Raw genomic sequence first — 11,277 nt, 5'->3', positions numbered from 1 at the left:
TTTAAAGACAGGAAATGAAAGAAGATTTGAGTGGAAGTTACGCCGTGACCTACTTGGTATTCGATAAAAAAATGTGAAGAGTCGGAGAAGCCAAATACCACGAAGGCGCCGCAAAGAGAACAGTGATCTAGAAAGCACTTCCCGTGAACCTCGAGGAAATTGAAAAAAATAGAGCCGATGTTCCGGATGTCTCTCGCGAGTGTCAAGACGGAACATGGGAGGAACGAAAGAGGAGAAAACCCCCGGTCTTCTTTGAGAAAACGGCAAAGGCGAAAGTGCAGAAAGAAACAAGCGCTGACAGACTCGGCAGCAGCATTCAAAAACAGACGACCTATCTCACTTCAGAAGTCCGTCGTGTCGGCCGTTCTTCCCCCACAGAAGGTCGACCGTTCTTTCTAATGAAGAAATGCGTTTTTCCTTCGTTTTCTCCTTGGCATTTGCTCGTTCGTTGCCACTGTCCTTTGCTCAAGAGACCAACGGCCTTTTCAGGTGCCGCACACACACCATCTCAACTTGGGGGCCAGCCGTGTTTTCAGACCTCGTAGAACAGTCTCCTGCTGTGGAGATTCGGCGAAACATCGGATTCTTTCAGATGCGAACAGTCCACAGGCTCATCGCCGTCGCATGTGCTTCGATTCCACTTCGAAAAAGATTCCCTCTCCTTGTTGGACTCGGTTTTCCAGAAAAAGGTGGACGACGCCACCAAGTCCGGCTGGAGTCTGAGTGCGAATTCACGAGATGAGGGGGAAGGGGAAACTGAGAAAAGAAGAAAACCTAACCATTAAACCATCCCCTTCTCTAAACACACTTTCCGTTCGCCCTTTTGTCAGGTTGACAAAGTGGGTAAAGGTTCGGCAATCGACAGCGAGTTTTCTTCATCAGACTCTTCACACTAACAGAGGACGCTCATGACTGTCGCTCGATCTGTCGAATCCGCCACTCATGTCGAGATGTGATCGTCCGTCCTTCTCGTACAGAAGAAAAAGTGCATTTTCAGTCTGTGGATCCAAAACTACAGACGCATCCTGTTGAGACGCGTTTCCCCCGGTTCGCCTTCATGTGTTTGTCTGCTTATCTCGAGGTGCCACCCGCCTATGGTTAACTTTCTTCTCCAGTTGTCTCTCGTGTAGAGTTTTGTGCGAGACGCTGTTTTCACCTGAGGCAGAGAGCGAATCCCCTGTTGTGCCTGAGAAGCAGCTTTCCAAAGTCTGGAAGTCACCCCTGTGGCCTTCCCTTGGTTTTCAGTGCACTGGAGCAACACAGTAAACGAATTTATCAAAAACAATTCATGACTTCTTCTCGCGAGTGCCGACCAACGCGCACTCAAGAATGACACTCTTTTCAAGCTGCGTTTGTCTGCGGCGACACAGAGGTTCTCTTTCCCCGGAACGAAGACACGAGAGAAAGTCCAACGGAATCCTGCATCAAAATGTTCCCTCCCTTGAAAAAAGTTCCATACTCGAGCTCGGTCACGTGTCTGGCTGCTCACAAAAAACGCGCGTTCTGTTTGACAGCAGTTGAAGGAAACAAGAAACAAAGTCTTTGCCTGTTGAAAGAGAAGATACCAAGTCCTGGATTTCAAGCAAGCCTAAACATGAAGCCTCTGAGAAAGATGAACTTTGTCAATATCCCTCCATTTCACTTCAACACGTAGCCACTGCTGCGACGAGACATCTTGTGCCCCCTCGCTGAGTCCTTAGAATGCTCTCGTTTTTTCATCGCTGTCCAAAAGAAAACTTGACTTCTCAGATCCGGGGAACCGCGTATGCGTCTTGTTCTGTCTTCAAAGGTCTCCAGAGACACTTTTAAAGCCGTTCATTTACCTGCGGCGAGATGCACTGACGAGCTGAAGGAAAGCGCGACCCAGTCCTTCACGTTCAACACGGTGCTTCTCTCCAAAAAGAAGAGGCCTCTTGCTGCTCGGCTTCTTCCGTCGGTTCACTCTCGATGAAAACAGGAAATACTCAACTCGCTGGAAGTCTTTCTCGCTCGCTTCCTTCAACCAGGGACGAATGGAGAACTGTGAATTGACAGACTCCAAGAACCCCCAGAGGCAGCGACGAGGTACCAAGCTGGAGGCAACAGACTTCGGACATACATGGACCGTGACAAAAACTGCTGTGTGTTGTTTCGCGGTTCACTGTGTCCGTTCCTGACGCATTCGTCGCATGAAGTTCAAAGACAAGCAACAACTGCTGATGCTAGACTCCCTGATACATGAAATCAGGTTCCTGTGGTTCGGTCAACCACCGTTTCTTCAGATGCCGACGACTCAAGCTGATCCTGGTACACCTCATCCACGGGATTTCGGAGTTCCATAGACTGTCTTTTCTTGTACAGGCAGGCCCAGATGTTTCTCCAGAGAGGCTTGTTCTCGGTTTTGAAGAACCGTTTCCTTTTCCGAATCTTTTTCTCTGCTGCATCCGACCCGATGGAAGCGCGACCTTGCATTCGAGTTGTTCCCTGACTTTCTCTCTTTCTACAGATTCTTTCCTGCCATCTCCTCTCCGACCTTTTCTACCTTGAGAGTCCTTCGCCTTCGCTGTCTTCGCGGACGACAGGCGTCTCTCTATCTGGCCCTTTCAGAGTCTGTCTCGTTTAACGATCGGACGCGTGAGTCGTCTCATCGGCGGTGTCCCTCGAAACAGCTGCGTTAATGCGACGGTGAACGCAGAAGTTCGCTTCTTTCTAGCGCGCTACGGCCACTGGAGAAGCCACAGCCGACACTCGTATTCTACACACTTTCCAGCTGTCAGCAACTGGGATTCTTTCCTCGTGAGAAGCACTGTTTCCTGAACACGAAGGCGGAAAAGACCCAACGACCCCAGAGAAGGCTGCTTCCCGCGCCTGCGCGCCTCGTTGGTGAAGACTCCGAAACCACAACTGAACTCTGCAGGTTTCTCCCTGCTGCCTTCATAGTTTCTCGTCGACTTCACAGTCTGCTTTCTCCTCTCCTGCACTCTTTTCTTCTTCTTACTGGACTGGAGGCGATCCAGGTCCTGTAAGAAGGGAAGGGAGCTTCGTCTCGGCCAAAGCGCGCCAACTTTCCTGCTCGAGGCGTCAATAGTCCAACGGTTAGGATACCTGCCTTCCAAGCAGGTGACCCGGGTTCGACTCCCGGTTGACGCATGCGTTTTTTCGGGAAAAAGTCCTCGCAGTAAATCTCTTTTCTTTTCGCCTTCCCTCTCTGTGTCGAGCTCAGCGTCCTGCTTTGATCTTCGCTAGTGTGTGTCGCCTGGCCAACTTCTTTCCGGTCGCTTCTGCATGCGCTCTGCTTGCCGTGAGGACTGCCAAAACGTTTCTCAAGAACCGTCCTTCGCGGCTCCTGCTTTCCCCCACTCTGCGCGACAGATTCTCCGTACACACTCCACACAGATACATGCTGTCTTGTCGCGTTTCTTCTCGTGAGCCTTTCTTTCTTTGTCTCTCGAGTTCCTCCGGTTCTGCTTTTCCCAGGGCGGAGGCACCGCAGAAGCTGCGGAACTGCTCGCCACACGCTGGCCCTCTGTTTCTACCTCTTCCAACTCGTCCTGCAGCGTCTTTTTCTTCGCATCTCTCTCTTTCTTTTCGTCGGCTTTCGAGTTTTCCCCTTTTTCTGAAACTCTGCATGCAGCTGCGTTCCTCTTCAAGGCCGAGTGTTCGACACACACCCGAGCGAGATCGCGTTCTGAGGCAAACGCTCTCTTTTCGGCGGTCTTCCAGAGTTCCTGCTGCTTTCTCTCCTTGCTCGTTCGTTTTACTGTTCTCTCTCTTTCTCTGCTCGCGCGCCTGTGTTCCTCGTTGCTTCGCCGAAGAGCTTCTTCAGCGCCCACGGATTCCACGCTTGTCTCTGTTCCTCCAGTTTCTTTTTTTCCAAACTTGACTGAATTTGAGAGCAGACTTCTGTCCACTTCCCTTTTGCGTGAAGGCGAAAGCTCGACTTTCTCCGTTTTCTTGAGTTTCGTTCAATTTCTCTCGACAGCTTCTTCCATGTTCAATGTCCCTCACGATGACGCGCTATTCCGTGATCTTGCCGGCATACAACGAGCGAGAAAACATCCCCTATATGGTGTGGATGCTCGTGGACGCATTCAAAAAGAAGTGAGCTGATCAACGGTTCCTGTCGTTTTTCTGTTCTGCTTTCTCTTCTCTCTCTGTCTTCTTTTCTCGCTTCCTCTTCTCTCTCTCTTCTTTTCTCGCTTCCTCTTCTCTCTCTCTTCTTTTCTCGCTTCCTCTTCGCGCTCTCTTCTTTTCTCGCTTCCTCTTCGCGCTCTCTTCTTTTCTCGCTTCCTCTTCGCTCTCTCCATCGTGTCCTCCTCTCTCTTCTGGTTCTCTCTTCTGCTTCCTGCTCTTCTCTACTTCCATCGGTCTCCTCTTTATTCCTCTTCTCTCTCCGTTTTTCTCTTCCGCTGAGTCTCTGCTTTTCTCTCCCTTCTCCTTCGCATACTGCGTGTATCTGCATGCGCCGGCACCGCACAAATTCCTGTGTCCTTTGTGCCGCTCTTTTCTTCTGCAAATTCCGTTTCGTATGTCGCTGCCGTTTTCTGCGGAATTCTTTTCCTCACCAGCCATCTGGATTTCGAGATCCTCCTGGTCGACGACAGCAGTCCAGACGGCACTGCTGCTGCTTATAAGGAACTTCAAAAGATTTTCCGTGGAGAAAGACTTGTGAGCGAAGAACAACTTTCGAGTCTTCTCTTGCATCTTTCTTCTCCCTAGTCCGTAGTCGGTTTTCTTTACTCTCTCTTCTCTTTGCCCTACAGGGTCTCCGCGGAAGCCGATCAACAGAGGGCAAGGCTGTTCAGTCTGTTGCTGTTCCGTAGATTCTCTAAAAGAACAATATTCAGTCTGATGCTCCCCAGCAGTTTCAAATCCAAAACTCTCCGCATATATATATATATATATATATTTATGTATATATGTATATATATATATATATATATTTATGTTTATGTATTTATGTATAATTATTTGGGCATACGTGTTTATGTAGGTTTCTTCCTTCTTTTGTCGAGCCGTGCGTTTTCCGATTGCGGCGTCTCTGTCTCTGTACGCTTTTGAATAAAGCTGCATACATCCAAATCGATGAATAGGTTGCGTCCTCTTCTTCCATCTCTCTCAGGATGGTGAGGTGTACATACGGGCCTCTGTAGCTTGCTGTGCTCCTTTCTGCTTTTCTTGGGGAGTCTCCAGTTCCACGGATCCTCTTTCCTCCGCGACTTCTCTGCTTTTTTTTGTGTGGCTGGTGCACAAACAGCGAAAGTCGCGCGGAGGCGGTTTCACTACTTCTTGCTTTTCCTTGTCGCTTTCCTTTCACTTCGTTTCCGTTCAGTTGTTGCTCGAGCGACCGGGGAAACTCGGACTGGGTAGGCGTGGAGAAATGCCGAGAGAAAAAGAAGAGAACTGAGACTGCAGAGACAGAGAAACCGTTGTCTTGTGTTCTCGCCTTTGGATTTCGTTTTCAGAGGACTCTGACTTCTCACAACAAAGCTGTTTCTCAAGTCCAACAACGTTCCCATCCCATTCAATCTCTCTCTCTACCCGAGATCAATACATAAATATTCAAATGTTTGCAGTTACGCACAGATACATATATATATATATATGCATAGATATTTACAGGTCAATACACATGTATATGCATATATATATAATATATATATGTATATATGTATAATATGCATACATATGTCTGTGCTGTCAGCAAATCTGGAGGTTATTCTGGTGCTTCGAAAATGTGTGCTGTCGATTCTTTTCTTCATTTCCTGCGTCTTTCGACGACTCTCGTTCTGCCGCTGTTTTCCGCGTCTCCATCTGTCCGTCGGTCAAGCATGCTTTTGCCTTCCTGCTGTGTCTGTCTCTTCTTCCCTGCGAGCGTCGTTTTTTCTAGATCGAGATTTCGCAACTCGCCTCTCAGTTCGCGACTTGTTTCTTCTGTTTTGGGTGTCTCTGGCCAGGCTCTGCGTACGCGGATGGACTGAAGAAAACAACGGGAGACTTCATCATCCTCATGGATGCCGACTTTTCGCACCATGTGCGTTTCTCCAGGAAGCAGAACGCATTCTTGCCGGTTTGAAGCAAAGAGGGTCATGTAAAGGTTCTATTTCGAGGCGCGAAAAGGACGTTTTGGGTGTTTTCAAAAACTTCACCTCTGTGTGCACAAGCTCTACATGCCACCGCGATTATTTGAGTCATCCTCTCCCTGAATCGCGTCTGGAGGGAAGTTGCCTCTTCTTCCAAATAGATTTCGTGGAAAACCTAAACTTCGCATGTTTGATTGACATTTAGCCGCTAGGCCTGGAATCATGAGACGAAACGGGGGTGCTCCGGCCTCCTCTAGGGAAGATGAAGGGGATTCGCTGCTGAAAAAAGAGCAGAAACATAGACAGAGGAGAGAGGAATCGAGGGCAGTCAAACGCGGCGGCTAGGCAGACCGTTCCCCAGGCGATAGTGCCTTACCCTTCTCTCACGTTTCGTTCGTCAAGGACGTTTCATCGACATCGACATTACATTGCCAGACAGCCGAAGAGAACGCAAGTCTTTTTGCTCTCTGTGACCTTCTTGTCCTCGCCTGCTTGTCTGTTTTCTCCTTTCTCGTCGTCTGTGAAAGCGAGGACAGCTGAAAGGTTGACAACAAACTGGATTCTGCAGATCCGATTCGTTTGCTGCTCTGTGTCGGTTTCTGTACAGCCGAAATTCATTCCGGAGTTCATCAAGTAAGCGCAGCAGACCTGGACTAGCGGGAGGAGTCTAGATGCGCCTTACATCCATGCAGATCTAGTCACAAAAGGGTACACATACAGATACATGAACCTATATGTATACATATGTTTTATACTCTAAAGAGCTCTCGAAACAGATGTTTTCTGTTCCAGTTCCACTTTTCACTATTTGTATCTGCGCGCCTCTGTGTTTCTTCTGTTCTCTCCTTCCTTGCAGGAAGCAGAAAGAAGGAGACTTCGATGTTGTCACGGGATCGCGGTACATCAAAGGTACGCATATGCTTTCGAAACAGCTTTTCTTTTGGAAAATAGAAAGGAGTTCGAGACTCGCGAGAGAAACGTTTTCAGCGGAACTTGAAAGGAGTCTGCTTCTTCAAACAGCTTCTTCTTTTCATCGAAAGCGCAGTCGCTTGGTTTCCGCTGTCTCGACTCAGGAGGCGGCGTTTGCGGCTGGGATGCAAAGAGAATCATCATCAGTCGGGGCGCGAATTTCCTTGGTAAGAAAAAGTTCCTTCACACATGCAGCTGAGCAAAGGAGAGTCGAAGCGTTCTGTGGAAGAAATGGAGATGATCCCTATTCACACGTCGCGTCTTGATATATTCAGTTCGCTTTGTCCTCTCTGCCTTCCGTTTCTCTGGACTCGGTTGCGTCGTCTCTCGTTTCTCTTTCTATCCAGGCTTCCTTTTCTCTCTTCTCTGTTCTTTATCATCGGCTCCTCTCTGTCGTAGTCTCTCACTTTTTTCGCTCTCTTTTCTGCGTTGCCCTGTCTGCTGTCTCGCGCTTTTCCATGTCCGTTTTTTTGATCCACTTTTCTCTTTTCTGTTTTTTTTTCTTTCTTTCTTTTCGCAGCCCAGACTCTGTTGAATCCGCGCGTCTCAGACCTCACGGGATCGTTTCGGTAATTCTTCTTCCGCGGTGCAGATTTTCGCGTTTTCGTTTTCCGCGCAGTTCCTGCATTCGCGTGCTCGTCTGTCTCGTCCTCTTCCCCGCGTGACTCATTTTGCCTCCCTGTTTGAAAACTCACAAATACATGTCTGGAACTAGATAAATATGTCTGTAAATATACATAAAGATATCTGTAAAGATATGATATATATGTATACATGTAAGTATAATACGTATGTAAACACAAACATGTGTGAATAAATGTGCATAAATACATATGCATATATATATATATATATATATATGTTTATAGTTGTCTATATATGTTTATATTTGTCTGCGCTTGTGACTGCTGACGTTTTGCAGTGTCAGTACACATTCAGCGCAAACGTTATTCATCATCCTCGGGAAGGAAATGTCCTCTAGATTCCCTGTTTTTCTCTCTCCATATCTGTATTTTTGTCATTTGCTTTTTCTGAGGATCCACGTGTCTGTGTCGATCTCCATTCTTCAGTCACTCCGTTTCTCTTTATAGCTTTCTCTCCCATCAGTCGCTTCGTATTTTTCTATGTCTCTCTCCCCTATTATTCCAGAGCTTCGTCATTTCTGTTGTATTTGCACTGTCTGAACACCTCGCATTCTTCCTTAGGCTCTTCAAGCGAAATGCACTGGAGAACATCATGACAAGAATCATCAGCAAGGGTAAAAAGCTCGAACATCCTTGAGAAACAAAGATTCCCCAAAAAGCACGGAAACACAAATGCAGTCGCAACAACTCGTCAAGACGGTTCCGATCATACACGGACTTGCGTCTTTACGAATTTATCTGTGTTTATATTTGTGTGTATATGAAAACACTGATCGATATACAGGTATCCATGTTTCAGTATGCAACTCTCCCTCTCTCCTTCTCTCTCTCTACATACATATATATCTACATGTATACATATATATATCAATCTATGGGCGGCTGTATCGATTAATACATCATCACATGCATCTATGTAGTAATCAGTCTTCATGTACAAGGTAAGAAGCAGAAGAGTCTGCGTTGTTGTTTCTTCGAGGTGTACATAGGTTTACGTGGATATCTAATAAAAGCTAGAGGATGTTTATTTAAAATACCTGTTATATATAATAGACGTATATATATATATATATATATGGAGTGGAGCTATACAAACACACTGATATCATATTCAGATATATATATATATATATATATATATATATTTGAAATGCGGTTTTTTGGATGGTTTTCTGTCGAAGAATGTTGGTGAAGTATGCGACTGTGCATCGTCTGTTTTTCCACGTTTAGGCTACGTCTTTCAAATGGAAGTCGCAGTGCGGGCGCGCGAACTGGGCTACTCGATAGGGGAGGTCCCCATCACCTTCGTGGACCGGATTTATGGAGAATCGAAACTCGGTGAGAGAATTGTGTTTGCGATTGAAGTTTCAGACTCTTTTTCAGAGGAACGCCACACTCCACAGCTTCTCGTCCAGTTGAAAGCGCGCGCAAGAGTTTATTTTTGCTCCCGCTGGAGGAGACGTGGATCTCGCGGCCTCCCCCCGCAGGCAGCACAAGGGAGACTGGGTTCTCAGAAGTCAAGTGCAAGAAGGATAGAAAGATCTGAAGCGAGGGGAGGACGCCACCAAAGAGAAAGCGAGAGAGAGAGGAGGAAACGGTTGTCCAGAAAGGGAGCGCAGGAACGGTAGAGCAGCCAGAAAGGAGAGCAAGAAAACTGGAACGACAGACTGAGAGCCGAGAGGCAGAAGTTGGGAAAGAGGGCGAGTCTCCTCGAATGTTCTTTCTGTGCATGCAGGCGGCAACGAAATCTGGCAGTATCTGAAGGGTCTCTTAACGCTGTTTTGGACAATCTAAAAAAGGAACGAGAGGAATGAGGCGCGAACGCGAGAGGAACATAACCGCTCGGATAATGGAAGAGAGGAGACACTCCGGAGGCGAGAGATTCAAACAGAAACGCGGAAGGCGTTTCCGCCCCAGCCCACGAGACAGCCTGCGGAGAGACGACATGATCCAACGCTGAAATTGGAATTCAGTGGCGTTTTCTTATGAAACTTAACCTTTGCGCTTCTGTCTCTTTCTTGTGAGGAGAAGTCTCTCCTAGATGATGCGTGCGAACGCGAGATCTGGTGACACCGCGTTTCCCTCTCTCTCCCTGCTCGTTTTCTTTGCCTTGTTGTCCGTCATGTCAGTCGGCTTTCTCGTTCATCTGCGCGTTCGGTTCGTTTTCTTTCGCGACCTCCATTGCTCTCTGCCGCCGCTTCTCTCTTTGTTCGCTGTCCTCTCTTTTTCGTCTGCGTTTTTCTCCCGTCTCAAGAGACCTCTGCGATGGATTGTTCTTTGAAAACATTTCTCTAGCCGAATGTCCAACCATACAGTTACTTACCTACTTACATACATTTGTACGCATACATATATATATGCATTTTGATTTTTTTATTTAAGTTTATTTATTTGAATTTATCTATTCATTTTGTTCATGGAAATGTGTTTTTGTCCTTGTCTCTGGAGAGTGCGTTTCTCTGGACGCGGTGGAACATTCAGGTCACGAGGGTTCCCCCCTCCCAAATCCCCTCCTCCGAGCTCTTGTTTGGTTTTCCTTTTGCAATGAGCTTATTCGGAGGAAAGTTTCAAATCTCTTTTTGACTTTTGCCGTCTTTAGAGGTCTTCTGAAAGACGTTTCGCGCAAGGATTAGAGCCTTCGACTTCTGTGCACCTGGTTGTGCAAACGGTCTTCGGAAAACGAAGAGACACCAATTCAGCTGTCAATAAGCAATGACAGTCTCCGCATCGCAGTTGATAATCGATGGAAGATACGCTTCGCACACACCCTCGACGAGTGCTTCAGAATTACCTTCAGGGGCGCAACGTTCCTGTCGGTGTTCTTTTGTATGCTGCGCATTGGCGCCACGATTTAAGCCGCGCGAGAGAACAAACCTAAACGCGCGGCGTCTGGAATCAGTACGCGAAGGTACAAGGCTCTGCCTCGCCGTTGTGGTTCTTCGAGGCGGTCAAGAGAAGGCGACAGCTCCTTTGCGAGACCTGAGCTGCTGCGCCCAAATCGCTCTCTTAGGCCACCGCTCTGTCGTTTTCTGTAGCAACGATGTGCTCTGGGAGTCTCTGAAAGCATTTAGTTGGTATTCAGCAATCGATTTCTCGAGAATCCAGCTGCTTCGCGTGATCCAGGACATTATGCTCTGATCTGGGCAAGCACTGCGTTGCCTCTTTCTTTTCTGCGCATGCACTGGAAGTCACAGTTTCTCTGAGAAGACGCACCATAGGTTGCAGGCGCTTGTTGGAGACAATGCATTCCTCTGCAGTACCAGTGTAGTTGACGACATTGTTGTTTCAACCGAACTGCAGTGCGCGTGCTCTTCCCGACAAGCGTTCAGGAGTCTTTCTGTGTCCTTTCTCGGAAACGACAATTCTCTCGGGCAGTCGTTTTCTTCATGTCTTCGCTACAACGATGCGGAGATGCACCCGCCGAGAGAGCCCGGTCGCGAGAGGCAGACGCAAATCCCAGTCTCGCAAGCGTCGAGCTCGCAAAGCAAGAGAAACATAGCAGGATGAACTGGATTCTCTATTCCAGTGAGTGCACCGATCGGTGGAGGGTCGAGATCCTGCTACTGTATTCTTGAAAGTAGACTTTTTTCAAGCTTTCAAAA

At 47.6% G+C, this 11,277-nt stretch overlaps 1 protein-coding gene and 1 non-coding gene across 2 annotated transcripts; both read left to right on the top strand.

Moving 5' to 3' along the window:
• The first annotated feature begins 1,359 nt into the window (after positions 1-1,359).
• On the top strand, positions 1,360-10,174 carry TGME49_277970 (dolichol-phosphate-mannose synthase family protein). The gene is made up of 11 exons (XM_002370460.2): positions 1,360-4,080; positions 4,548-4,647; positions 5,312-5,345; positions 5,937-6,013; positions 6,670-6,695; positions 6,919-6,971; positions 7,136-7,198; positions 7,552-7,600; positions 8,237-8,289; positions 8,906-9,013; positions 9,411-10,174. The coding sequence occupies exons 1-11, from the start codon at positions 3,977-3,979 to the stop codon at positions 9,467-9,469; spliced, it is 726 nt and encodes a 241-aa protein (XP_002370501.2). The 5' UTR covers positions 1,360-3,976; the 3' UTR covers positions 9,470-10,174.
• On the top strand, positions 3,058-3,129 carry TGME49_277960. The gene has a single exon. It is a non-coding gene; the product is annotated as a tRNA-Gly (tRNA).
• Positions 10,175-11,277: the final 1,103 nt, after the last annotated feature.

The sequence above is a fragment of the Toxoplasma gondii genome, chromosome XII (assembly GCF_000006565.2).
Source record: "Toxoplasma gondii ME49 chromosome XII, whole genome shotgun sequence".
Classification (NCBI taxonomy): domain Eukaryota; phylum Apicomplexa; class Conoidasida; order Eucoccidiorida; family Sarcocystidae; genus Toxoplasma; species Toxoplasma gondii.
This window is presented reverse-complemented; position numbering and strand designations above follow the sequence as displayed.

Coding starts and splice junctions, on each gene's coding strand:
- TGME49_277970 (XM_002370460.2), top strand. CDS start 3,977: ATGTCCCTCACGATGACGCGCTATTCCGTGATCTTGCCGGCATACAAC. Junction 4,648..5,311: donor TTTTCCGTGGAGAAAGACTT/GTGAGCGAAGAA, acceptor GTTTCCGTTCAG/TTGTTGCTCGAGCGACCGGG. Junction 6,696..6,918: donor TTCATTCCGGAGTTCATCAA/GTAAGCGCAGCA, acceptor CCTTCCTTGCAG/GAAGCAGAAAGAAGGAGACT.